This window comes from Hemiscyllium ocellatum, chromosome 14, assembly GCF_020745735.1.
Source record: "Hemiscyllium ocellatum isolate sHemOce1 chromosome 14, sHemOce1.pat.X.cur, whole genome shotgun sequence".
NCBI classification, from domain to species: Eukaryota; Metazoa; Chordata; class Chondrichthyes; order Orectolobiformes; family Hemiscylliidae; genus Hemiscyllium; species Hemiscyllium ocellatum.
Genome location: NC_083414.1, coordinates 11,340,076 through 11,366,440, shown reverse-complemented (window position 1 = coordinate 11,366,440; position 26,365 = coordinate 11,340,076). Strand labels below are relative to the sequence as shown.

The window sequence follows — 26,365 nt, the reverse complement described above, 5'->3', positions numbered from 1 at the left end:
CCACCACGGCAGATAGAGCCATAGAGATGTACAACATGGAAACAGACCCTTTGGTCCAACCCGTCCATGCTGACCAGATATCCCAACCCAATCTAGTCCCACCTGCCAGCACCTGGCCCATATCCCTCCAAACCCTTCCTATTCATATACCCATCCAAATGGCTTTTAAATGTTACAATTGTACCAGCCTCCACCACTTCCTTGGACAGCTCATTACATACACGCATCACCCTCTGTGTGAAAAAATTGCCCCTTAGGTCTCTTTTATATCTTTCCCCTCTCACCCTAAACCTATGCCCTCTAGTTCTGGACTCCACAATCCCAGGGAAAAGACTTAGTCTATTTATCCTATCCATGCCCCTCATAATTTTGTAAACCTCTATAAGGTCACCCCTCAGCCTCCAACACTCCAGGGAAAACAGCCCCAGCCTGTTCAGCATCTCCCTGTAGCTCAGATCCTCCAACCCTGGCAACATCCTTACAATCTTTTCTGAACCCTTTCAAGTTTCACAACATCTTTCCGATAGGAAGGAGACTAGAATTGCATGCAATATTCCAACAGTGGCCTAACCAATGTCCTGTACAGCCGCTACATGACCTCCCAACTCCTGTACTCAATACTCTGACCAATAAAGGAAAGCATACCAAACGTCTTCTTCACTATCCTATCTACCTGCGACTCCACTTTCAAGGAGCTATGAACCTGCACTCCAAGGTCTCTTTGTTCAGCAACACTCCCTAGGACCTTACCATTAAGTTTATAAGTCCTGCTAAGATTTGCTTTCCCAAAATGCAGCAATTTGCATTTATCTGAATTAAACTCCATCTGCCACTTCTCAGCCCATTGGCCCATCTGGTCCAGATCCTGTTGTAATCTGAGGTAACCCTCTTCGCTGTCCACTACACCTCCAATTTTGGTGTCATGTGCAAAATTACTAACTGTACCTCTTATGCTCACCTCCAAATTATTTATGTAAATGACAAGAAGTAGAGGATCCAGCACAGATCCATGTGGCACTCCACTGGTCACAGGCCTCCAGTCTGAAAAACAACCCTCCACCACCACCCTGTGTCTTCTACCTTTGAGCCAGTTCTGTATCCAAATGGCTACTACTCCCTGTATTCCATGAGATCTAACCTTGCTAACCAGTCTCCCATGGGGAACCTTGTCGAACGCCTTACTGAAATCCATATAGATCACACCTACCACTCTGACCTCATCAACCTTCTTTGTTACTTCTTCAAAAAACTCAATCAAGTTTGTGAGACATGATTTCCCACACACAAAGCCATGTTGACTATCCCGAATCATTCCTTGCCTTTCCAGATACATGTACATCCTGTCCCTCAGGATTCCCTCCAACAACTTCCCACCACCGAGGTCAGGCTCACCGGCCTATAGTTCCCTGGCTTGTCTTTACCACCCTTCTTAAACAGTGGCACATTAGCCAACCTCCAGTCTTCCAGCACCTCACCTGTTACTATCGATGGTACAAATATCTCAGCAAGAGGCCCAGCAATCACTTCTCTAGCTTCCCACAGAGTTCTCAGGTACACCTGATCAGGTCCTAGGGATTTATCCACCTTTAACCGTTTCAAGACATCCAGCACTTCCTCCTCTGTAATATGGACATATTGCAAGATGTAACCATCTATTTCCCTACAGTCTATATCTTCCATATCCTTTTCCACAGTAAATACTGATGCAAAATATTCATTTAGCATTTCCCCATTTTCTGTGGCTCCACACAAAGGCCGCCTTGCTGATCTTTGAGGGGCCCTATTCTCTCCCTAGTTACCCTTTTGTCCTTAATATATTTGTAAAAACCCTTTGGATTCTCCTTAATTCTATTTGCCAAAAGCTATCCCATGTCCCTGTTTTGCCCTCCTGATTTCTCTCTTAAGGATATTCCTACTTTCTTTATACTCTTCTAAGGATTCACTTGATCTATCCTGTCTATACTTGACATATGCTTCCTTCTTTTTCTAAACCAAACCCTCAATTTCTTTAGTCATCCAGCATTCCCTATACCTACCAGCCTTCCCTTTCACCCTGACAGGAATATACTTTCTCTGGATTCTTGTTATCTCATTTCTGAAGGCTTCCCATTTTCCAGCCGTCCCTTTACCTGTGAACATCTACCTCCAATCAGCTTTCCAAAGTTCTTGCCTAATACCATCAAAATTGGCCTTTCTCCAATTTTGTACTTCCACTTTTAGATCTGGTCTATCCTTTTCCATCACGATTGTAAAATCTAATAGAATTATGGTCGCTCACCTCAAAGTGCTCCCCCACTGACACTTCAGTCACGTGTCCTGCCTTATTTCCCAAGAATAGGTCACGTTTTGCACCTTCTCTAGTTGGTACATCCACAAACTGAATCAGAAAATTGTCTTGTACACATTTAAGAAATTCCTCTCCATCTAAACCTTTAACAATATGGCAGTTCCAATCGATGTTTGGAAAGTTAAAATCCCCGACCATAACTATCCCCGACCATACAGATAGCTGAGATCTACTTACACGTTTGTTTCTCAATTTCCCTCTGACTATTAGGGGGTCTATAATACAATCCCAATAAGGTGATCATCCCTTTCTTATTTCTCAGTTCCACCCTGGATTTATTTCTGGGAATATCCACCCTCAGCGCAGCTGTAATGCTATCCCTTATCAAAAATGCCACTCCCCCTCCTCTCTTGCCTCCCTTTCTATCCTTCCTGTAGCATTTGTATCCTGGAACATTCAGCTGCCAGTCCTGCCCATCCCTGAGCCATGTTTCTGTAATTGCAATGATATCGCACTCCCATGTTCCTAACCATGCCCTGAGTTAATCTGCCTTCGCTGTTAGGCCCCTTGTACTGAAATAAATACAGTTTAATTTATTAGTCCTACCTTGTCCCTGCCTATCCTGACTGTTTGATTCACTTCTGTTCTCAGCTGTATCCATCTCAGATCGATCTCTTTCCTCACTATCTCCCTGGGTCCCAAACCCCCCCACCTCACTAGTTTAAATCCTCCCAAGCAGTTCTAGCTTAGTCCCCTTCCAATTTAGGTGCAATCCATCCTTCTTGTACAGGTCACTTCTACCCTGAAAGAGATTCCAATGATCTAAAAATGTGAACCCTTCTCCCATACTCCAGCTCCTCAGCCATGCATTCATCTGCTCTCTCCTCCTATTCCTGTCCTCACTAGCTAGTAGCACTTGGAGTAATCCAGGTATTACTACCCTTGAGGACCTCCTTTTTAAATTTCTGCCTAACTCTCTGTAGTAATCTCCCTTCAGAATCTCAATCTTTTCCCTTCCAATGTCGTTGGTTCAATGTGGACAATGACCTCCTGCTGGCCCCTCTCCCCCGTGAGAACATTCTGCACCCTCTCTGAGACATCCTTGATCCTGGCACCAGGGAAACAAGAGACCATTCTGATTTTTCGCTGCTGACCACAGAAACGTCTGTCTGTACCTCTGACTACAGAATCCCCGAACACAATTTATCTCTTGGAAGCTGACGTATCCCTTGTTGCATTAGAGCCAGTCTCAATACCAGAAACTGTTTGTGCTACGTTCCCCTGAGAATCCATCACCCCCTACATTTTCCAAAACAGCATACCTCTTTGAAATGGGTATATCCACACAAGACTCTTGCTCTAGCTGCCCACCTCTCTTACCCTTCCTGGAGTTAACCCATCTATGTGACTATATCCGAGACTTTCCTCCCTTTCTATAACTGCCATCCATCACATACTGTAGCTGTTGCAAATTCCTCATCACTTCTATCTGTCTCTCTAACCGATCCACTCGATCTGATAACATTCGCATCCAACAGCATTTATGGCAGATATAATCCACAGTAACCCTTCAACTCTCTTTAAACTCCCACATCTGACAAGAAGTACATATCACTGCAAAGGCCATTTTTGCTCCTTTACAATCTACAGACCCAGAAAAATAACACCGACTTATTCCTCTACAAACACTGCCCCTGGTTAAATTAATAGCTATGGCTTATATTTTAAGTTTAATCAAGAGACTTATCTCCAAAAACATATAATCAAAAAACAATCCACTGTACTCACGACTGCAGCCTTTCTCTTGGACAGACTTAAAACAACAATTAACTTATCTGATTCTGTTCTGTGAACTTCGCCCAACAGTTCCTCCAAGGTTAGTTGTGAATTTTACTGTTTGTTAATTTTCCCAGATGCACTCCGATGTCCAGCAACACATGAATTCAAACAACAAAGGTAGCTCTCTCTCTCCTGCACTGTCCTCACCATGTGCTTCTCCCGTTTAAACTGCTGTTGTTTTGACTTTTTTTGTTCCAAAGTTCCAAAACAATGGAACAGCATATAAAACAGTAATTGCTGCTCCTGGAATTCAAGGAAATCACCTCCAACACCTAAAATACTTCAAAGAAAGGAGCAGCTCTTACAGCCAGAAATTTTTCCCGTCCTCCATCTTGGATTACCCAGAATCAGGTGGAATTTGAATTCGATGAAAGGGTTCTGGAATTGAGAATCTAATGATGACTGTGAAACCATTGTTGGGAAAACCCACTTGGCTCACGAATGCCCTTTAGGGAAGGAAACTGCCATCCTTACCTGGTCTGGCCTACATGTAGCTCCAGACCCACAGCAATTTGGTTGACTCTTAACTACACTCTGAGCAGTTGGGGATGGACTGTCCCCATCCCGTGAATAAATAAAGGGAAAAAAAAAGCACAAGTTTTTTTTTTATTCTTTCACAAGTTACTTGCAGGACCAGCATTTGCTGCCCATCCCTATTTGTCCTTGAAAAAGTTTCTTGAACTGTTGCAGTCCTTGGGTAGGCATGAGGGAGTGCTTTTGAGGTGTACGGTACCCACAATGCTACTCAGAAGAAATCTGAACCCACTAACTCTGCGAGGCTAATGATATAATTTGAAGTGAGCATGCTGTGTGGTGTGGAGGGGAACTTGCAGGGGGTGGTTCTTCTATGGTGGCCTGATGATTTTCAATTCAGACTGATGCCAACAGTGTGGGTACAGTTCCCACACCAACTGGGGCTATCATGCATGACTCTCCTTCTCAACCTCTCCCCTCGCCTGAGGTGTGGTGATCCTCTGGTTAAACCTGATGAAGGGCTTTTGGCCGAAACATCAATTTTCCTGCTCCTCAGATGCTGCCTGACCTGTGCTTTTCCAGCACCACTCTAATCTAGACTCTGGTTTCCAGTATCTGCAGTCCTTACTTTTGCGTCTCTGGTTAAACCACCACCAATCATCTCTCTCTGAGAAGAGAGCAGCCCTATGGTCTAGTAAGACTATGGCAACTTTACTTATTTTTGCCTTCCACATATTTCCCCCCCCCCCCCCCCCCCAACCTTGTCTTTCTGGGTGGTACAGCTGCTATCAAAGGACAAACCAATTGTCTGTCTAGACTGGCCTGTGATGGGTCCAGTCCCATATAAATAGAAAACGTGCAGTCTCCGAGACTTCCACATCTGGAATAAGGAGAACCCAGTGCCTCACTCTGCTTTCATTTTTACTCAACGGCCATACCACAGACTGGTTTAAAAAGGTTTAGAAACTTGAAGGTTGTAATAGAGACAGCTCGCACTGCTGGTTCTAAACTGCTGAGTTGCACTCTGTGCCACTGACTGCCTGTGTCTGCAGGAAATTGAAGCAAAAACATTTCATGTTGTGTGTGATGATGGTTTTGATCTCTCAAATGATACCTGGGATTGGGGTTGATTATCTTGGGGGCTATTGTGAGGAGAAAGGTGGGAGATACGTTATATCCATAGGAGCTTAGAAGAATGAGAGATGATCTTGTTCAGGCATTTAAGATGATTTGTCTGGGTAAGATGCTGAAAGCTTGTTTCCTCTCGTTGGTGGGTAGAAAGAAACTACAGAGTTGTGAATACAACCAGGTCCATGACCCACCTGTACTTACCACTGCCTTGGGAAGGCAACCAATGTCAACAAAGACCCCTCCCACTTCGGTTATAATGTCTTCCAACCTCTTCTGTCTGGCAGAAGATACAGAAGCCTAAACACATGAACCAACAGATTCATTATTACCCTTCTAAATGGACTTCTAAAATTTTAAATTTCATGTTGATCTCGTTCTTTATGCACCTTCTCTGCAGCCGTAACATTGTATTCCTCACTCTGTCCTATTACCCTGATCCACTTTGTATAGTGTGATCTGTACTGCACACAGAGCAATACTTCTCACTGTACCTAGAATGGAATCCCTACAGTGTGGTAGGAGGTCATTTGGCCCATCCTGTCCACACCGACCCTCCAAGGAGCATTCCACCCAGACTCACCCTCCCTCCGACCTTGTAACCCTGCATTGCTCATGGCTAACCCACCTGCGCATCCCTGGACACTAAGGGGCAATGCAGCGTGGCCAATCCACCTAACCTGCATGTGTTTGGACTGTGGGAGGAAACTGGAGCACCAGATGGAACCCACGCAGACACGGGGAGAATGTGCAAACTCCACACAGACCCGGGTCCCTGGCGCTGTAAGGCAGCAGTGCCAACCACTGAACCAATGTGCCATCCATGTATGTGCTAATAATAAATTAAATCAAAATCAAAATAACTAGGGACTGATTTCTAGGTATCAAGTGGACAAGCAGCAACTAACCCTGAAGCAATGTTGTCAGGACGGCACGGTGGCTCATTGATTAGTACTGCTACCTCACAGTGCCCAGGACCCAGGTTCAATTCCAGCCCCGGGCGACTCTCTGTGTGGAGTTTGCACATTCTCCCCGTTTCTGCGTGGGTTTCCTCCAGGTGCTCCGGTTTCCTCCCACAGTCCAAAGATGGGCAGGTTAGGTGAATTGGACGTGCTAACTTGCGCGTACTGTTAGGTGCGTTAGTCAAAGGGAAATGGGTCTGGGTGGGTTACTCTTCGGAGGGTCGGCGTGGACTTGCTGAGTCGAAGGGACTGTTCCCACACTGTAGGGAATCTAGTCTCACTAATCCCAGTGGTGGGGTTAAAACCGGGACGACCAAGAATAAAAACGCTAATTTCGGAGATCCCTGCCATTGCATCTGGCGCAGTGCTCTCAGTATCTAGATACTGAGTAGTTTTTGCATTTCTAACACTAGCTTTGGCTGCACCTGCAGAGACTCCCCAGTAAGATAAGAATACAGTTTCTAAAAATGCTGCAGTTTGGTTGTGGTAAAATATCTTGCGATTCCCCTCAACATTAATTCCGACAGGCATAATCGGGTTGGGACTAAGTGCTTTAGCACTGAAAAATAGCATAACATTGGTTTCAGGCAGTAATCCAGAGGTAGACTGTACTGAACAGAAAGCAAAGTGGAAAAGCCAACAGGAGCAAGTTTCATGCGCTCACTTATTTACAAAGTTCGTTTTCATTTTCCTGCATGCTTCTCTTTTGAGTCCTGGTGCGTTGTAGATTCCACATGGATATGATGCTGTTTTGGGTGGCTGCCATTTCCCTGACTTTGTATCTAAGGAAATGCTTTAACTCAATGACTCAGGTCCGCTTTCTGAGCTGAAACATCTTGAGAGAATTTCCACATGCTGCTAAATATTTACAAAATGCTCCTTGCAATAACAGCAATAACGTGTTTGGCTTTGTGTGTGTGTCTCTCTCTCCCTTTCTTTATCCCCCGTCTGTTTCTCTCCTCTTCAGACTGTCAAGCCTTTAGCTTGCCCTGTGTATCTATCTCCGTGTATCAATCTCTCTCTTCCTCTCGACCTCTTCCAGTTGCAATCCCGATATTTGTCTTTCTCCATAGCCCTTTTTTTGAGGCTCTTATGGTTTACATTCCAACTGAACCTATTTGTGTTTCTCTCCCTGCTCGCTCGCTCTCTCCCTCCATCTGTTCCTGTTCTAATATCTGTGCCTCAATTGTGCTATTGTATCAGTCACTTTCAGTGGATCGCTCAGTTTTTCTCTGAGTTCTGTCTTTTGTTCTCTCTATCTCTTTTCCTCACTCTCTCACCAACTGTCCATCCTATATTAATCTTTCGTACCATCACTGAATCCTGTTTTCTATTTTCCTTTCTATCTTTTTCTATTTACTTCTCTTTTTTTAACTTTCTTGTTTTCTTGTGTCTCTCTTTCTCACTGTTTCTTTTGTTCTCTCTCTTTCTTTCCCTTCCTCTATCTCTCTCTCTCTACGACCCCAGTCTTTCTTATTCTCCTTCCATCCATCGTTCTCTCCCTCTGTCTCCCTTTCTATCTTGCTGTCTCTTTCAGTTCATTCCATTTGTCCTTGTATGTTTCTGTTTTACCAAAGTGTAATTTATTTCAGGAAGATGGTAATTTATTGGCGGACTGTGTTGCAGCTGATGAGCTGAGATAGCTGTAATGGGCCAGAGGAAGTCAGTCTTTAACAGATACTGCAAACAGGAAGGGCAGGAAGAGATAGTGAAGAGCTAACACATTCAGTGTGTTAGCTCTTGTAACAGGAGCAGCCAATAATCCACAAGCATCCTGATCAAAGATTTAATTCTGAGCTCTCAAGAACACGCTTACTACAGTCACTGAAATCCTTTACAGTGAGAGCAGATCGCAAGGTTTGTTAATAGAATCATAGGACAGGTTCAACTCAGAGGGAGGCCATTCGGCCCATTGTTTTTTGTGCTGGCTCATTGCAAGTGCAATTCAGCTAATTTTTTTTCTTTAGTCATTTGTGGGATGAGGGTGTTGCCAGTTCGGCAGCATTTATTGCCCATCCCTAATTGCCCAGAGGACAGTCAATTGTCAACCACATTGCTGTGGGTCTGGAGTCACATGTAGGCCAGACCAGGTAAGGATGGCAGCTTTCTTCCCTAAAGGGTATTAGTGAACCAGATGGTTTTGTTTTCTGATGATCAATAATTCCTTTTTTTTAAATTAATTTATAGGACACAGGCCTCACTGGCTGGGCCCAGCATTTATTGTTCCTAGTTGCCCGGGAGAAGGTGGGGGAACTGCTGCAGCTCATAGGTGCACCCCAATGAGGTAGCCTTATTCTGAGATGCCACCATCCATGATTGATTAGATTAGATTCCCTACAGTGTGGAGACAGGCCCTTCACCCCAACCAGTCCACACCGACCCTCTGAAGAGTAACCCATCTAGACCCATTTCCCTCTGACTAATGTACCTAACAACTACGGACAATTTAGCATGACCAATTCACCTGACCTGCACATCTTTGGACTGTGGGAGGAAACTGGAGCACCCGGAGGAAACCCACACAGACACGGGGAGAATGTGCAAACTCTACACAGACAGTCGCCCGAGGCTGAAATCAAACCTGGGACCCTGGTGCTGTGAGGCAACAGGGCTAACCACTGAGCCACCTTTTCACTCCCAATCCCTCCCTCCCCATGCATAGAAGAGTCCAAACACTGTGTGACTTCTTTCTGTTGTCATTTTGTCCCCTCATCCAGTTCATGTTTTCATTGCCCATGCACTCGCCTGTAATGTTTAGAACGACAGATACTGGGAGCAGGAGCGGGAACAAAAGTTCTGGAAAATTGCTGGAATAGAGGAGGAAGCCATTCAGCCCTTTGAACCTGCACCACCATTCAATATAAGCATGACTGATCATTGATACCTTGTGCACGCTTTTTTCCTATACCCTTCAATCCCTAAAGAACTCTATCTAACTCCTTCTTGAAAACTTTCGATGTTTTCACCTCAACTCTTTTCTGTGGCAGAGAATTCCTCAGGCTCAATGCTATCCCAGCCTTATCAGCGAGAGTGGCCTTCAGCTAGATCATTCATTCCTGGAGATTCCCTGACAATCTTGGAGATCCAGAGGAGGGGATCAGTCTCCCTAAATTGCAAAGGGTTGCCGTGAACTGCTTGCTTAAAACCTGCTAGGCCCTCCCTTGCTGCACAGTCCAGGCCATCTGCTCGCTAGGCCGCATCCTCACCTACAGGCGAAAAGCGGCCTCTGCACTTCCGCCCCATCAAAGACAAGTGGAGCCAGAAGAATCTGCCTGAAAATGCTTGGCGAAAGTGAGGACTGCGGATGCTGGTGACTAGAGTCAAGAGCGTGGTTCTGGAAAAGCACAGCAGGTCGGGCAGTCCTCATTCCTGATTACTCGAAGTGTCGATGTTCCTGCTTCTCGGATGCTGCCTGTCCTGCTGTGCTTTCCCAGCACCGCACTCTTGACTGAAAATGCTCGCACTGCCTCCTGTAGGTCCTGGCGTGCAGAACAAGGAGGTGTAACCTTAAAATGAGCATTAGGCCTTCCAGTTCCCACAGTGTTCCTGAATTCATGCTTCCTCACCCCTGGCCAGACAAAACGCTGTAGAGGGTGGTGGTATGGGCACAGGGATCCACTTGGAAATGTCAAGTGTATTTTTGGAGAGGGAGATCAGTCACATCATGGAGGATAAATGAGATTGAAGCACACATTCGCTGTTGAGTAGTGAAACAGGGTCAAAAAGTCAAATGACCATACACCTATGCTATCCCACTCTACCATTGGCTTAAATGCCGTGTATAGTAGTTTGAAATGCAGGATTCAAAAGGGAAGAATATCCTTGATCAGGACAAAGGTAGCATTGAAATAATGGCCATTCAATGTGGATTTTCCACAGGCTCCTTCATACTCTTCCCCTCTGAAAGCTACCAATGGAGATGCAGCACTGGGGAGGTCCAGGAAAATGGGATAGCTTAGATTCAGGGCCATCAAAAGCCAACTCTGTGCACCTTTGGATTGTTGGAATTCCAGGTTGCTGCAACTCTGTTTGTTCTTCAGTGAAAGGCTCCTGTTAATGTTGTATCCCAATCTATCCTCTGGGGAGCGGACAAGGTCTTATGTAGCGCAGTGTCAATTTTTTGGTTTTCTGATAATGCTGCAGGTGAAGCTCCTCAGAGTGTTTTAATGATAGTAAAGGCACCAGAGAAAGGGAGGGCGTTGTCTTTGATGTGCAGCATCCATGTTGCAACTCAATGCAATTTGTTCTTGATCCAAACTCTCAGTGGGAGTGAGGTCTCTGCAGGACAGGCCCAGATTAGCTCCAAATGATCACAACCAGGCAGCTATTGTGAGCAATGCCATGGGGGTGTCTACCTGTCACAGCCAGAGCAAATGAGGGCACAGTCAGTACTCTTGAGGCACATCATCGATTTGGAGTGGTGAGGGAGCACTGCTGTGTTTGCAGTTTGCTGGACCAGACTTGGTTCCTGACCACTCAGGGCTTTGTCACTGGGAGATGTACCAAAGACGCCAAGGGCCCCCATTGCAACAAGCAGAAGAAACTGAATGAACTGAATGTGGTAACAGGAGGGGACAGAGAAACTATTCCTATCTTGTCCTCACCAGAGCTCTTTCAGTCTTTGCCTGCACACAGTAAGCCTGTTTTAAGGTTTTAATCCTTCAGGTTATGGGGGATTGAAGATAACCATGACTTCTTGGTGACCGCATCCAATTTGATTATGAAAGCAGCTGTTGGAATTTCGGAATCCCACTTTCTAAAAAAAAATGAATTCATTCTTTCTCTCTTGCTCTCTCTGTAAGCCAATTCCCACGTAACATTGTAACTGCGCCACACATTACTGAAGAGATGGTCTATTTTCACAAAGCGTTGATCACTGAAGCATTGTTAAATTTTAGATATTCCCAGGACTTTTTTCTGCTACTTTTTTTTTAAAAAGCCTCCCCCCACTTTCCCCCCATCCGCACACACAGCTCAACTGGTGAGAGTGTAAATGGGTAACCAGCTGTAGAAAATAAATTGAAGATCTGTCAGACACAGAGAGAGTGGGAGAGAGAGAGAGACTTGCACACGTGCATCCAGATATAGACACACAGGTACACATACAGGCACAGAGACACACATACAGACACAGGCATGCACACAGGCACAGAGAGACACACATACACCCACAGCGCACACACAGGCACACACACAGGTACACACACAGGCACAGACTCAGTTGTACACAAGCGTAAAGAGACACACACAGGCACAGAGAGAGACATGCAAACACAGACGCACATACACACACTTAGATACAGGTACATACACAGATATACACACAGATACATACACTGAGACACACACACAAATACAGGTACACACAGAGACACAAGTACAGACAGACACAGGTACGCAAACACAGACACATGCAGATACAGGCACACAGACACACACTCAGACACACACACACAGATACAGGTACACACAGAGACAGACACAGGTACACAGGCACACACACACAGATTTTCCTTAGGGCACAGGTTTTATGATACTCTCCAATCTCACTCTCACGTTGTTGTGATCTTGTTAATCTTTCCATCCGTCCTCGGTACCACAGCGTAGAATTGGGATGCCAAAGACATTAAGAAATGGATGTGAAAGAAAAAAGTTCTGATATGATTCTTTTCATAAAATTAAGCCTGTGGGGGACAGTCCTCTGTCCCAGGACTCTTGGAGTGCAGGCGCACATTTCCTTGAAAATGGTGTCCTCCTTAAACTTAACAAGTGACCCAGCATCCATTGTACACTGGGGTAATGAATTCCTAGATTTGTAACCCTTTGAGAGGGGTTATTTCTCCTCATCTCTGTTTTGGATCTTCCGCCCGCATCCTGAAATGATGACGTCTCGTTGTAGACTGCCTCACACGTGGAAACATGCTCTCCGTTCACACTTTGTCGATCCCCTTTGTCATCTTGAATTGGCCACTACCAGCTGGAAGCAGTTACCAGGGTTATCCAAAGGCCCCAAACTGTTGTAGGCGTTACATGTGTTCGCATCTTATCAGGACAACTATTGCAGTCCAGAGAAGATTCAGTCGGTTCGTCGCAGGCACGGAAGGATTGTCTTGCGAGGAGAGATTGAGTAGGCTGGGCCTGTTGTTGTTCTTATTTAGAAGAATTAAGGAGGAAGACCCTGTTGAAATGTGCAAAATTCTGAGTTGACTTGACAGAGTAGATGTGGAAATGTTGCTTCCCCTTGTGGGCGAGTCCACGACCAGACGGCATCATCCCAGCGCAAGGAGTCATCCGTTTAAAGCAGAAATGAGGAGGAATTTCTTCATTTGGAGGGTGATGAATCTGTGAAATTCTTGACCATGGAGGACTGTAGAGAATTAAGTATATTCCAGGCTTTAAAAAATTCTTTAATTAGTAAATCATGAATTATGGAGAGAAGGCAGGTTAAATGGAGTTGAGGATGATCAGATCAGCCATGATCCGATTGAATGGCAGAGCAGAATCAATGGGCCGAATGGTCTACTTCTGCTCCTCTGTGTTTGGTTTTGTGCAAGCTTAGGTTCAATCAATTTATAAAGCAATAATTTTAAAAATTAACCACTCTCTGTGACAATGTTTCTTAATCTTCCAGATTGTTGTTAACAGCCTGTCAGGTTCACTAGTTCTGTCCATTATAAGAGGGAATCTGCTGTCCTTTCCCAGTCTGGCTGACACATGACTCTAGCCCTCCATTGCAAGATGGCTGACTCTGTCATGGCCGACCAAGCCACTCAGTTGTGTCAAGTGGCCTCCTGAGGTGGCAGCTATTCAATATAATGAGGAGGAAACAGTGGTGGTGACATAGTCACTGGACTCATTATCCAGAATTCTTGATGAAGTGCTTTTGCCCGAAACGTTGATTTTTCCTGTTCCTCGGATGCTGCCTGACCTGCTGTACTTTTCCAGCACCACTCTAATCTTGCTCTAACCTCCAGCATCTGCAGTACCTACTTCTGCCTCATTGTTCAGAACCCAAGGCTCATGTTCTGGGGACATTGGTTTGAATCCAAGCCAGCCAAATGGCCAAGTTTATATTCAATAAAAATTCAGAATGAAATGCTAGCCTCATGGTGATCATATAACCAAAGTCAATTGTTGTAGAAAACCCATCTGGTTCTCTACAGCCTTCTGAGAATGGAAAACCAGCCACCTTTATCTGGTTTGGCTTACATCTGACTCTAGACCCACAGTGATGTGGTTGACTGTTAACTGCCCTCTGGGAAATTAGGGATGGGCAACAAATGTTGCCTGACTGGCAATGCCCACATCCCGCAAGCCAAAAACAAAATGCTGAATGGACCGTCAAAACTTAGGCTGGCAGATTGAGAATGGATGCTTATGGCTGAGAAAACAGCCCACCTCCCTGTCTTCTGGTTAGTTTGGGCTTCCGTTCAGAGAGTGTCATAAACAATAACAGGTGTCTTGGCCTTGGTCAGGAGTCTGATTTATACCCTCAGTAGGCCCTTTAAGTTCTCTTGATAAAAGAGTTCAAAATCCGTGGGTTTGAGGATTTAAATTCATTGGTTACTGGAGCTTCCCTGACCCAGGCTCATTCCAACTACAATCTGAGAGGGAAAAAAAAATTGCAAGCTGGCCTTCTCTCTGTTTATTTTATTTTGTTTTTGCTGTCCAGAGTTTTTCCTCCCTCTCTCTCTCTCTCTCGAGCTCTCTCGAGCTCTGAGGAAGCCTGGGAAAATCTGCTTCTCCTGTTGAGCAGTGTTTGAAGGTGGAAACGACCCAAGCTTTCCTCATTCATAAAACAGAAACCAGGCTCTGCCAGAACAGCTTGTGCTTGTTTGTAATCTCTCCTGATGGTTACAGGGGGAGACGGGGTAGGGGGGGGTGGGGATGGCAGTTGTGGGGGGGTTGTGGGGAGGAGGTTAGATGATTGGAAGACTGGGGCGGGGGAGGAGGTGGTTGTTGTACTTGAGACTAAAGGACTGGACCCATGCCAGTTTTGCCCTGGAGCAAGATTCCATCTGGTAAACGTTTATTAGCTTAAGGAATACAGCCTTGCCTAAGCTACTGGCTGCAAATGAGCTGGAATTTGTTTTTTACCTGCGAGCCAGTACGTGGAACACAAACGCGTCTGCGTTCAGAAAACCTCTCCCTTCTCAACTCCGTGAGGAGAATTGGTGAATTGGAATTTACCGTCACGTGGACTCAAGTCCAGGCAAAGGTCTACCGAGCCACCATTAGATTCGATTAGATTCCCCACAGTGTGAAAACAGGCCCTTCGGCCCAACCAGTCCACACTGACCCTCCGAAGATTAGCCCACCCAGACCCATTTCCCTCTGACTAACGCACCTAATACTATGGGCAGTTAAGCATGGCCAATTCACAAAACCCGCACATCTTTGGACTGTGGGAGGACACCGGAGCACCCGGAGGAAACCCACGCAGACACGGGGAGAATGTGCAAACTCCACACAGAAAGTCGCCCGAGGCCGGAAAATTAGATACCAAGGGAATGGAGATGGTGCCCATTGACTGCACTTTAACATTAAGACAAACAGCGCTCAGAACAGGCGAGAAACAGCAAACTCAAGAGTAGGGTTATCGTTTCGGGGGTGGGTGGGTAGATTAGATTAGATTACTTACAGTGTGGAAACAGGCCCTTTGGCCCAACAAGTCCACACCGACCCGCCGAAGCGCAACCCACCCATACCCTTACATTTACCCCTTACCTAACGGTGAATCCAGGTCTCGGGCGCTGTGAGGTAGCAGTGCTAACTACTGTGCCACCGTGCCGCCCACAAAAGCTGCATTCCAGGTCAAAACCAAATAGAAAGTTTTTTTTAAGATACAGAAGAAGAAAGGTAGGGTAGGCCTCCATTTATGTAGCGCCCTTCATTACTTCAGCACATCCTTTGCAGCCATCATGAAACATTGTCACGCGGTCATCACTGCAGTCAACTTACTGGAAACGCAACCTCGCAAAGGGAAGTGGAATCAATAACGAGGCCCCCTTTTAGAGATGGAGTTTGAGGACTAAATGTTGGGCTGGGGAGGGGGCTCAGCAGACACTCGTCTGCTCAATCTAAAAAAACTGTTGTGGGTTCATTCCCAAGCATCAAGTGGAGCCTGTGCTTGTTATAGTAAAAAATGAGGTCTGCAGATGCTGGAGATCACAGCTGCAAATGTGTTGCTGGTCAAAGCACAGCAGGCCAGGCAGCATCTCAGGAATAGAGAATTCGACGTTTCGAGCATAAGCCCTTCATCAGGAATAAGGGCTTATGCTCGAAACATCGAATTCTCTATTCCTGAGATGCTGCCTGGCCTGCTGTGCTTTGACCAGCAACACATTTGCACCTGTGCTTGTTATATCATCTGAAAGATAGTGTCTCCAGCAATGCCAAAGTCCCTCAGGACTACAGTGGAATATCAGCACAGAGTCTGTACTCAGGTCCCAGGAATGACTGCCTGTTTGAATTTCTGGGAGAGAGGGTGTTTTTTTTGTGGTGCAGTGGTAGTGTTCCTGCCTCCAAGCCTGGGTTCAAGTCCTAATGCGTCCAGAGCAGTATAATAGCATCCCTGAATAGATTAATTAAAGAATGCCTTGAATCTCCACTGGTCAAGCTGATATCTCCACCACAGTAATGAAAGGGCCCGAATCAGAGTCAGGAATACCACTCTCTATGGTTAGATTGTGGTGTTGTGTCTCACCATAGTCTTGCCAGAGCATAGGGCACAGAGAGAGGCAACTGTGGTGATCTAACCTGAGGGCCACAGACCTCAGGTGAGGGAAGAGGTTAAGAAGGAGAGTCCTTCATGGGAACCTCAAACCAGTAATGGGAATTGAACCCACACTGTTGGTATCATACTGTTCTGCAAACTAGCAATCCAGCCAGCTGAGCTAAACTGATTTCCAGATTGTGATGTATCTCCTTGGCTTCAGCCCTCACCGGGTCTTGGCTTCAACCCGCACTGGGCCTTGGCTTCAGCCCGCACCGGTTCTTGGCTCGAGTCTGCACCGGGCCTTGGCTCCAGAAGCACCGGGCCTTGGCTCCACACCGCACTGAGCTTTGGCACCAGTCTGCACCAGACCAAATACTATAGATGCTTCGCAAATGCAGGTTGATATTGTTGCGCGTTGACATGAACTTGTGGAGGAGAGGGCCACAATTGCTTCACAACAAATGTTAGAACCACCCTCTATCTGTGAGCTCTATCACTTCTCTCCGATGGTTGTGGAATTCACTGAGGAAACTGTTACTGAGGTTATTCAGTGAAGATGATGGATTCCCAAAGGGGGATTCCAGTCAGATTTGGAAATGAAAATACTAGGCCACCATTTTAAGGTACTCAAGACAAGTCAGATCAGTATGTGTCATTGACAAGTTTGGCTGGTTTTGTGGGTTGTGTGCTATCGAAAGAGATTGGAGATCTTGTTGACATAGAGTATGAGACAGCGTTTCCTGTTTGTGATGTTGATTGAGAGAGAAATACTTTACAGGAGCCTAGGGAGATTAGTCCAGAACTAGAGGGCATGGGTTTAAGGTGAGAGTGGAAGGGACCTAAAGGGCAACTTTTTCATGCAGAGGATGATGCTTATATGGAATGAGCTGCCAGAGGAAGTGGTGGAGGCTGGTACAATTACAGCATTTAAAAGGCATCTGGATGGGTTTATGAATAGGAAGGGTTAGAGGGATATAGGCCAAGTGCTGGCAAATGGAACTAGATTAGTTGAGGAAATCTGGTCAGCATGGATGAATTGGAACAAAGGGTGTGTTTCCATGCTGTACATCTCTGTGACTCTATATGTCTTTCACACCCTCCTGAGAAGGTAGGGGCAGGGATTGAGGATAAGACTGCCTTTGAGAGAAAGCTCCTTTGACTCTACAACACTCCTTTAGTACTGTGCTGGAATGAAGGTCAACTCGAGTCTCAGAGCAGGGCTTGAACACCCAATGCTCTGGCTCAGAGGCAACAGTGTTATCCACTGTACCAAGTATTGTTGCTCATAGTATTTAACAAGTTTTACTTTTAAAGTAGATTTTACATAAGCCGTATGCACATGATAGTGATTGTAATGAGGTCAATCAGGTGGGCCTCATAGAAAGCAAAAGTGGGGACTGCAGATGCTGGAGATCAGAGTCTAGATTAGAGTGGTGCTGGAAAAGCACAGCAGGTCAGGCAGCATCTGAGGAGCAGGAAAATCGACGTTTTGGGCAAAAGCCCTTTATCAGGCCTCATAGAATATGAGTTTGCTGACTGGGGGTGTTAATCTGGTTCAATCAGGGAGCCCTGGCTCACAGACATAAACAGAACTTAAATCCTTGCTCTCCCCTTCACTGTTTGATCATGCAGCATTGCCCTCTCTCTCAAGAAGGGCACTGCTTGTCACTGGCCACTCGGGTGTTTCCTTGCTTCCTGGTGGTGGAATATCAATAAAGATTCACAAACTTGTTGTTTTTCACTGTGTCCGACCCCTGCACACACACACACACACACACGAAATGGGTGCTGGGGAAAATATAAGCACTACTGCTGTTAGGTGATAGTGTGTGGGAAGAGGGGTAAAAAAAAACAGGGTGTCAGAGGTTCTGTTCACTCTGAGAGCTGGCTGTGAGGAAGCCAGACCAGTGTCCAGTACTATACGTGTGTAAATAAAGGGTGACTTGGTGTAAGGATACCATCAAACAAAAATTAACAGGAGTGTCAGAGGTTCTGCTCACTGTGAGAGCTGGCTCTGAGAGAGCTGGATCAGTGTCAAGGATGCTCCATATGTAAATTAGGGGTGATGGGATATGGCCTCTGTGGAGTTATTTCACATGTTACTGTGTCTTTCACCACCACGTGTTTATAGCCTGCATTCAGGGCCACAAATGCAGTCAAGCACACCAAAGCTGAGGTAGGCAGCTTGTGCCACCTTAAGCTGGTTTTCCAGCACATGATGGCACTGCTGAACTGCTTAACTGGTGACTAAAAGGGGCAACGTTAGTTTGACAGTAAATTAGTTCCAACAATGATGTCATGGGCAGAACCTTGGCAATGCTGTTCACATCTCCAGCTCATGATGTAATCCCTTAGTGAGATGAATCCAAACTGAGGGGAGGCTGTTGGTGCCAATTCTGTGTTTGGCATCTGAAGCATGAGGTGCCAGAACACAAACAACGATTAACAACGTTGTCCAGGCCTCACCGCATCCGATAGGATGTTTATAAGGACATTACCAAGACTGGAGGGTTTGAGTTACTAAGGAAAGGCTGAGTAGGCTGGGACATTTTTTTGGAGGCTTAGGAGAGATCTTATAGAGGTTTAGAAAATCATGAGGAGCATGGATAGGGTAACTAACTAACCAAGATCTTCTCCCCAGGATAGGGGAGTCCAAAACTAAACGAAACTGAGAAGGGAACAATTTCAAAGGGAACTCAGGGGCAATTTTTTCACACAAGGAGTGGTTCGTATGTGGAATGAGCTGCCCGAGGAAGTGGTAAAGACTGGTACAATCACAATATTTGAAAGGCATTTGGTCGGGTACAAGGATAGGAAAGATCTAGAGGGATATGGATCAAACACAGGCAAATGGGAGTAGTTCAGTTTGGGATGCCTGGTTGGCAGGGGCAGGTTGGGCTGAAGGGCCTGTTTCTGTGCTGTGTGCCTCTATGACTCCATGATTGGATTGCGGTTAAGTTAGTATGAAACACGTAAGACTCAGAGGTGTTGGATTAAGCCATTCCCAGGTGAATGGAGTGTGATCAGATACTATTTGTGACAAAGATGGTATTGACGTTTTAATGAAGAAGATGAGAGTAAAACAATCCACAAATTTTAATCAGGATTTCATTTGTTTACTGGACAGAGAGGCACAGTGCACTGGAACGCTGACTCCATGGTTTGAAAGTGTGAGAGAGTGTATGGGTCTGAAAGGGTTAATGCTAAAGAGTACCCTCCTCAATCCAGACATTGATCAATCTTTCAAATCCAAAGGCAGCACAACCAGGGAGAAGGGTGAAACGATGGGGTAGTGATAGAACCACTTATATTACAAATGTGTAAATATTAATAATGGAAACCAAACGCTTGGAGAGAGATGTAAGGGAGTGTCAGGGTCTGGCAGGGTTAGTGCTGAGGATTGCATTAACCACCACCTGCTACGGTACTGTCACATCTATGCTTTGGGCAGGAAGAGTAAGAGCTAACATTTGAGTCTTTTTTAGCCCATGTCACAATAGCTATCCTATCAGCGTAACTTGTCGCAGGGTGGCTCAGTGGTTCGTGCCTCACAGCGCCAGGGTTCAGTTCCACCCTCTGGTGACTATCTGTGTGTGTCTGCATGAGTTTCCTGCTGCAGTCCAAAGATGTGGGTTCACTAGCCTCTCCCACACTTAGCCAAGTGGATTTCAATACGTGTAGATCCCTACCAGGAAAGAGGACAGCAGCAGTAAATCTATTAGAGAGCTCACACAACATACTGAGGATTCATTTTACTACACAAGTCCAACTCCAGACACTTTGCTTCATAACTAGATTCGAGACTCCTGGGGCCATTCTGCAGAGTGCTGCACTGTCAGCGGTGCAGTCTCCCCAGTAAGAGGTTAAGCTGAAACTCTGTCTGCCCTCTCAGATCAGACAGAAAGATTGGAGGGTGCTAATTTTAAGAAATGCCGGGGAGTTCCTCTCCCGTACCGTGAACATCGTTTATTCCTTCAGTAAAAGCAGGTTAGCTGATTATTATCAGGTTTGTGAAATCATTTGTGAGCAAAATTTGCTGCTGCATTTCCTCCAACACCACAATGATTAAACTTTTAAAACCTTCCACTGGTAAAGCTGGTTCAGTCATTGTCTGATGTGCTGACATCTACCTTACAAAAGTTGACCACAAACTCTCCCACATTTCCTCCAAACTCTCTGCAGATCATTACCCCACCATTGGACACTCCAGGAGTGTCCACACCAGCCTACTTCATAGCCCTCCCAACCCCACACAGCCTGCGTCTATCCCCTTCCCAAATTCCACAAACAGGATTACCCCACTGAACCATCGGGTCAGCCTCGTTTATTTTAAAAACAGGCCATTTGGCCCAACAAGTCCATACCGACCCTCCAAGCATCAGACCCAGACCCATTTCCCCTATCCTATTTCTCTACACTTTCCCTGAGTAATGCACCCAACCTACACTTCCTTCGACACTATGGACAATTTAGCATGGCCAGTTCATCTAACCTGTAACTGAGGAACCAATGTGAAGCAGCAGTCTTTGGGCTATGGGAGGAAAGTGGAGCACCCAGTGGAAACCCACACAGACACGGGGAGAACATGCAAATTTCACACAGACAATCGCTCGAGGTTGGAATCAAACCCGGGTCCTTGGCGCTGTGTGAGGCAGCAGTTGCTAACCACTGAGCCACTGTGCCGACCCTTTCTGCCCAACTGAAGTTATTCTTTTTAATCTTGACTCTGTTTTGGTCCCACCCCCTCATCCAATCTTTTCTCACTTACATCTGTGATTCTTCTACTGCTTCACGTTGGTTCCTCAGTTTCCAATTTTCTGCTCCTTGCCAACTCCCCATCCCAGTGGATGAATAAATCCCTCTTAAACGACCGTCCCTCACCGGATGTTCTGAAGGTCTCTGTAGTGTGGTTTCCTTTACATTGGAGCTAAGAGCAGGCCTCAGTGCGTGGTAAGAAGGACTAGGGACCTTGGCAGATTTATTTGGATTCTTCCTTCTTTTCCCCTCCTGAATCTTCCTGTCACACGACAAGGAATGGCCTCACTGAGAGTGCGGGCATTTCAACGCAGACACAGTGGGCCACTGTACAAGGTGTAAAGCACTGGGCACCCGCTCTCTCAGGTCTGGAGTATGAACATCCCGTGGATGGGACAAAGGAACACCTCATTCTGGTGCCTCAGAAGGACATGAGAGACCCAACTGCAGTCTCTTTTTAAAAAGTGGAAAGGTCTTTTTTGGGATCAACACTCCTCCCTCAACTCACAACCTCCAGAGGGACCCATCATTCATCACAATATGTCTGCGGGATCCTCCTGTGTCCGAAATGGCCACCGCTTTCCTTTCCACGCAAAACAATGACTGAAGTTCAAAATGATGTGTTGTCTGAGGACTATTACGGAGGGATATAATGAAACCATACAAAAATACAATTCTCTGTTCTTTTAGTGTTGGGAGTGTTTCAGACGTTTTCCTTAGGATGGAGTTGTCAGCTGCACTTCAATGGATGTTGCCATCATTTTTCCAGTGCTGTTTACTGGCAGAATGAGGGGGCTAACATCAGTCAGAGGGAGAATGAATAACCAATGATACCTGGGCCTTGTTCCTCATCTCTCAATCATAAGTGAGGAATTACATCTGATGGAGAGTTTTCATTGTATCTTTCACTTGGCTGAAATAAGATTTATCCTTGAGGGAAGAGGCATAGAATAGAATCCCCACAACGGAACCAGACCATTCAGCCCATACCAACCCTCAGAAGAGCATCCCACCCAATCCCTGTAACCCTGCTTTCTCCGTGGCTAATTCACCTGTCCTGCATGTTCCTGGATACTATGGGTGATTTAGCATAGCTAATCCACCTATCCTGCACACCTTTGGTCTGTGGGAGGAAACTCATCCAGAGATGGGGAGAACATGCAAGCTCCACATAGACAATCACCGGAGGGTGGAATCGAACCAAAGTTCCTGGCACTGTGAGGCAGCAGTGCTAACTACTGAGCCACCGTGCCACTCAGTGGTTAGAACATATTGATTTGAAGCTGCTCTACTTGGAAATACTGACAAGTTGGCTATCTTTAGACAGTGGGAATCCCACCTGAAACTCCTTTGGTGACCATGACAGATCAGAAAGGGACAATATCACTCCAATCTGCAATGAATTTATTTATCTCCTAGTGGGAGAATTGGTGGAGATACCAACTGAGTCTCACCACCTGAAGTGATGTGGAAGGGGAGTCTCAGCCCCTGCTCATTATCCCTGTGAGGGATGTCTTGCTTGTCCTTTATGCCAAGGGCAGGAATGGAGAGGCTCGGAGGCTGTGGTGCTATTTGAAGAAGTACGCAAGGTGTTTTCCTGATTTTCCTGGCCAACATTTCTCCCTCGGGTCCGCATGTTAACCCAACTGTTCATCTGGTTCACTCTTTAAGGCACTATGCTTTTTTTTTATATATAATTCATTCACAGGATGTGGGCATCGCTGGCTGGGCCACCATTTATTATCCATCCCGAATTGCCCAGAGTTAAACACATTGCTGTGGGTCTGGAGTCACATGTAGGCTAGGCCTGACAGTGATGGTGTTTTCCTTCCCTGAAGGACATTAGCTGCCAGGCTGATCACATAAACAGCGCTGACCACACTCTGTACCAGTCCATTGTACAGCAGGTGGAGGTGCTGGTGTTGGACTGGGGTCAATAAAGTTAAAAATCACACAACACCAGGCTATAGTCCAACAGCTTTATTTGGATGTCAAAACGCTGCTTCTTTGTTAGGTAGTGAGTGGGGCAGGATCATAGAACACAGAATTTATAGTAAAATCAGAAAGCTTATACTTCGAAATAAACCTGTTAGACTATAACCTGGTGTTGCCTGATTTTTAACTTTGTTCATCAGGAAATGGGATATGCTGAGGAATGGGATTTTCCCTCAAATATATTGGGATTTCAGTGCACCCTCTCGTCCCCAGCCCTCCACATCTCAGCACTGGGCAGAATTATAAGAATGATGGATGACAATGCAATACATATGTTACCCAGACCTGTCCTTAATGCAATTTCTTTTCCTTCCAACAGCCTCAACGAACACAACAGGAAGAAGAAGAAGCACCTCAGGTAGGGATACTCTCACAACCTTCTTCTGAAGCACTGTCTCTTAATAGCGCTCAATATCTGTGACACAGTGACATTCCTGGTGGTAAATGTGAGGTGTTGAACTGTGTTCTTTTGCTGTCCCACCCATCAATTCAAGCCCCCGTCATCATTATTTCAAGATTGTTAACTTGTCACTGAAGGTATTGTTATAACCTCCTCAAAGTGGGCAGGTTTCCCAGAATGCAACTCAGCCACCCAGTGTCTGCATACACCGTGCCTTTGACGTGAGGTCACGTCTTAAAGCTCAGCAATCCAAACACTTCAAAATGTGTAACAACGCTTTGTGACGGTTTTAATTTAATACCAATCCAATAAAGTAGAAAGGATGTGAAAAGGATTTGCAAGGATGTTACTGAGACCGGAAGGTTTGAGTTAAAAGTAGAGGCTGGGTAGGCTGGGGCTTTTCCTGGAGCGTCAGAGGCTGAGGGGAGATCTCATAGAGGTTTAGAAAAACACAAGCGCATGGGTGGGGTAAATAGCCAAGGTAGGGTAGGGAGTCCAAAGCTAGAGGGCATAGTTTGAAGGTGAGAGGTAGATTTAAAAGGGACCTGAGAGGTAACATTTTCACACAGAGGTTGGTTTGAATGTAGGATAACTGCCAGAGGGAGTGGTCGGGATAGGTACAGTTACAACATTTAAAAAACATTCGGACAGGTACATGAATAGGAAAGATTTAGAGGGATATGGGCTAAACGGAGGCAAATGGGACTAGTTCAGTTTGGGAAAATTGGTTGGCAGGAATGAGTTGGGCTGAAGGGCCTTTCTCTGTGCTGTTTGGCGCTATGACTCTAATTGAATGATTATTCTCCATGTTACCTGAGATGAAAATACAAAGAAAATGAGATGGAAGGGTTGGGAAGTGGGGGTTTTCCATTTCATTCCCAGTTGAGTCATCCTGCATTTTCCTTCAATCCCAACCTGTATATTCCTCAGGGCAGTAAAGGAGGATCCCAGTCATTCCTGCACCCCTGCTCCCAGCTCCCAGTCACAGCCTCAGAACCAAAGTGTCAGGTGGTCATCATGGGAGGGGCCCTCTCCAGGAGGGGTTCCCTTTCCAAGCCCCTGCTTGAGATGGGAAAGCTGCACAATGCTACGTCGTACTCTTTGCCAAACCAGGAAGGAAGGATTGGAAGATTAGGCCAGGCTCCCGATCCAAAAACAAAGGCAGCTGTCCCCTGCTCCACCCCATCCCCTGCCCCCTCAGAAGGAGCAAGGACCAAACACAAACCCAGAATTCTCCCTTACACAGGGGGCTGCGGGAGTCAGGGACCTACATCTGAAAATTCCCTTATGGCAGATGGATTTCCATTTATTTGGAAGGCCTGCTTTAAGCAGAGGGAGATACAGGGATATTCAAAGAAAGATCAGAGCCATGAGTTCTGGTTTGCGCCAAAGAGCTAGGACGGATAGGAAGGGCCAAATGTCTCTGAGGCTGCAACCCCTTCTTTGACTCTTGTGTTCACTGGTTCTGGATCAAAAATGACATAAAATATACCTTCTCATGGGCAAAATGACTTGAAATCTTTCATGGAGCAGTCCATCTCGTACTGTAACAGTGTAATATGGTGGACTGCAGTCCATCTTTGCGTCTCAGTCATTTCCATTAAGTCATTGTACCTGTTGGGAGAGGTGTGAGGTGGCCCAGACTTGTCTATTGCCTGTCACCTCAAGTCAAGACTGACTTCATTTCCCACGTGTGGAAACTCAGAACTTGAGAGAAGGAGTAGGCCATTCAGGCCATCGCCCCACTCCGCCATTTGTGACTGATCCTCCATCTCAACGCCACGTGATCCCTTTCAAGCCCAGGAGGCGGGTGGAGTCCATGGCATTGACAGCAAGCCTCTGGAACCTTCTGCCTTCCCGTTCCTTTAGCTCTCCCTCCTGCACCTCCAAGAAAAGCCCAAATGGTAACAACCCCCCAGACGGGGAGGGGAACAGGGCAGTGAAAAGAAAGAAAAGACTCAGGGAAGATACTTGGAGAGTCAAGGCTTTGGCTTTCAAATCCACTTGGTTTCCTGGATGACCTCTCTTTTTCATAAATCATTCCCGTGAAGGCTTCATGAACTCTATATCTGTTTCATGTGGTCTTCATTTAGATTAATTCAACCCAGATGGGGGATACTATTGATTGCAGAAGGCAGGGTGGAGGGGAGTATCACCAATGCAGACCCAGCAATTTTCACCCACCCACCCCCACTCCAACCCAAAAATAATTTATGCATAGCAGTCATCAGGAAACTTGTGGTGTCATTCAAGGGACGGGGGTAGTTATTGAGGGGGGGTTCTCTCCTGACTCCATCTCCTCTCGCTGAATAAGGTCGTGGAGTTACATTTTGTTTTTAATTCAAGCAAATGTATGCATTAAACGTTCTCACTCAGCAGGTTTACGAGGTAAGTAAGGCAAATGTTTGAGCTGAACAACAGAGCCCAGGGTTGGTAGATGCCTGGAATCACGTGGTACTATCGAGTGGCACAAGCCATTGTCGCAGGAAGGATTCTGGGTCAGTGAAGTGTACGCATGGAAGTAATTTTCACTGCACAGGAACTCCATGCAAGAGACAGATGAGGGGCTTATCGAAGCCTTTAGCTTTAGAAGGGTTTGACAGATGTAGACAAAACCATGTGGACGGGGGTGGAGAGTGAAGGTACCAAAGCTGAGGGGACAGCAATGTAAGATGGTCAATGGGATACAGCCAATGGGATATTCAGAAAGAATGACCATTTCAAAGAAGTATTTGGAACTGAACAGACTAGTCCTGCTGATTCTCCATTTTGAGATACATGTTGGATTAATGGGTCTCATTTGTACT

At 45.9% G+C, this 26,365-nt stretch overlaps 1 protein-coding gene across 4 annotated transcripts in view; it reads left to right on the top strand.

Moving 5' to 3' along the window:
- LOC132822240 (high mobility group protein HMGI-C-like) overlaps positions 1 to 26,365 on the top strand; it is a 230,093-nt gene that overhangs the window by 136,112 nt on the left and 67,616 nt on the right. For all 4 annotated transcript variants that reach the window (XM_060835360.1, XM_060835362.1, XM_060835359.1 and 1 more), the window contains exon 5: positions 23,478 to 23,516. In XM_060835360.1, coding sequence (XP_060691343.1) covers positions 23,478 to 23,516 — 39 coding nt within the window. The remainder of the gene's footprint in view (positions 1 to 23,477; positions 23,517 to 26,365) is intronic.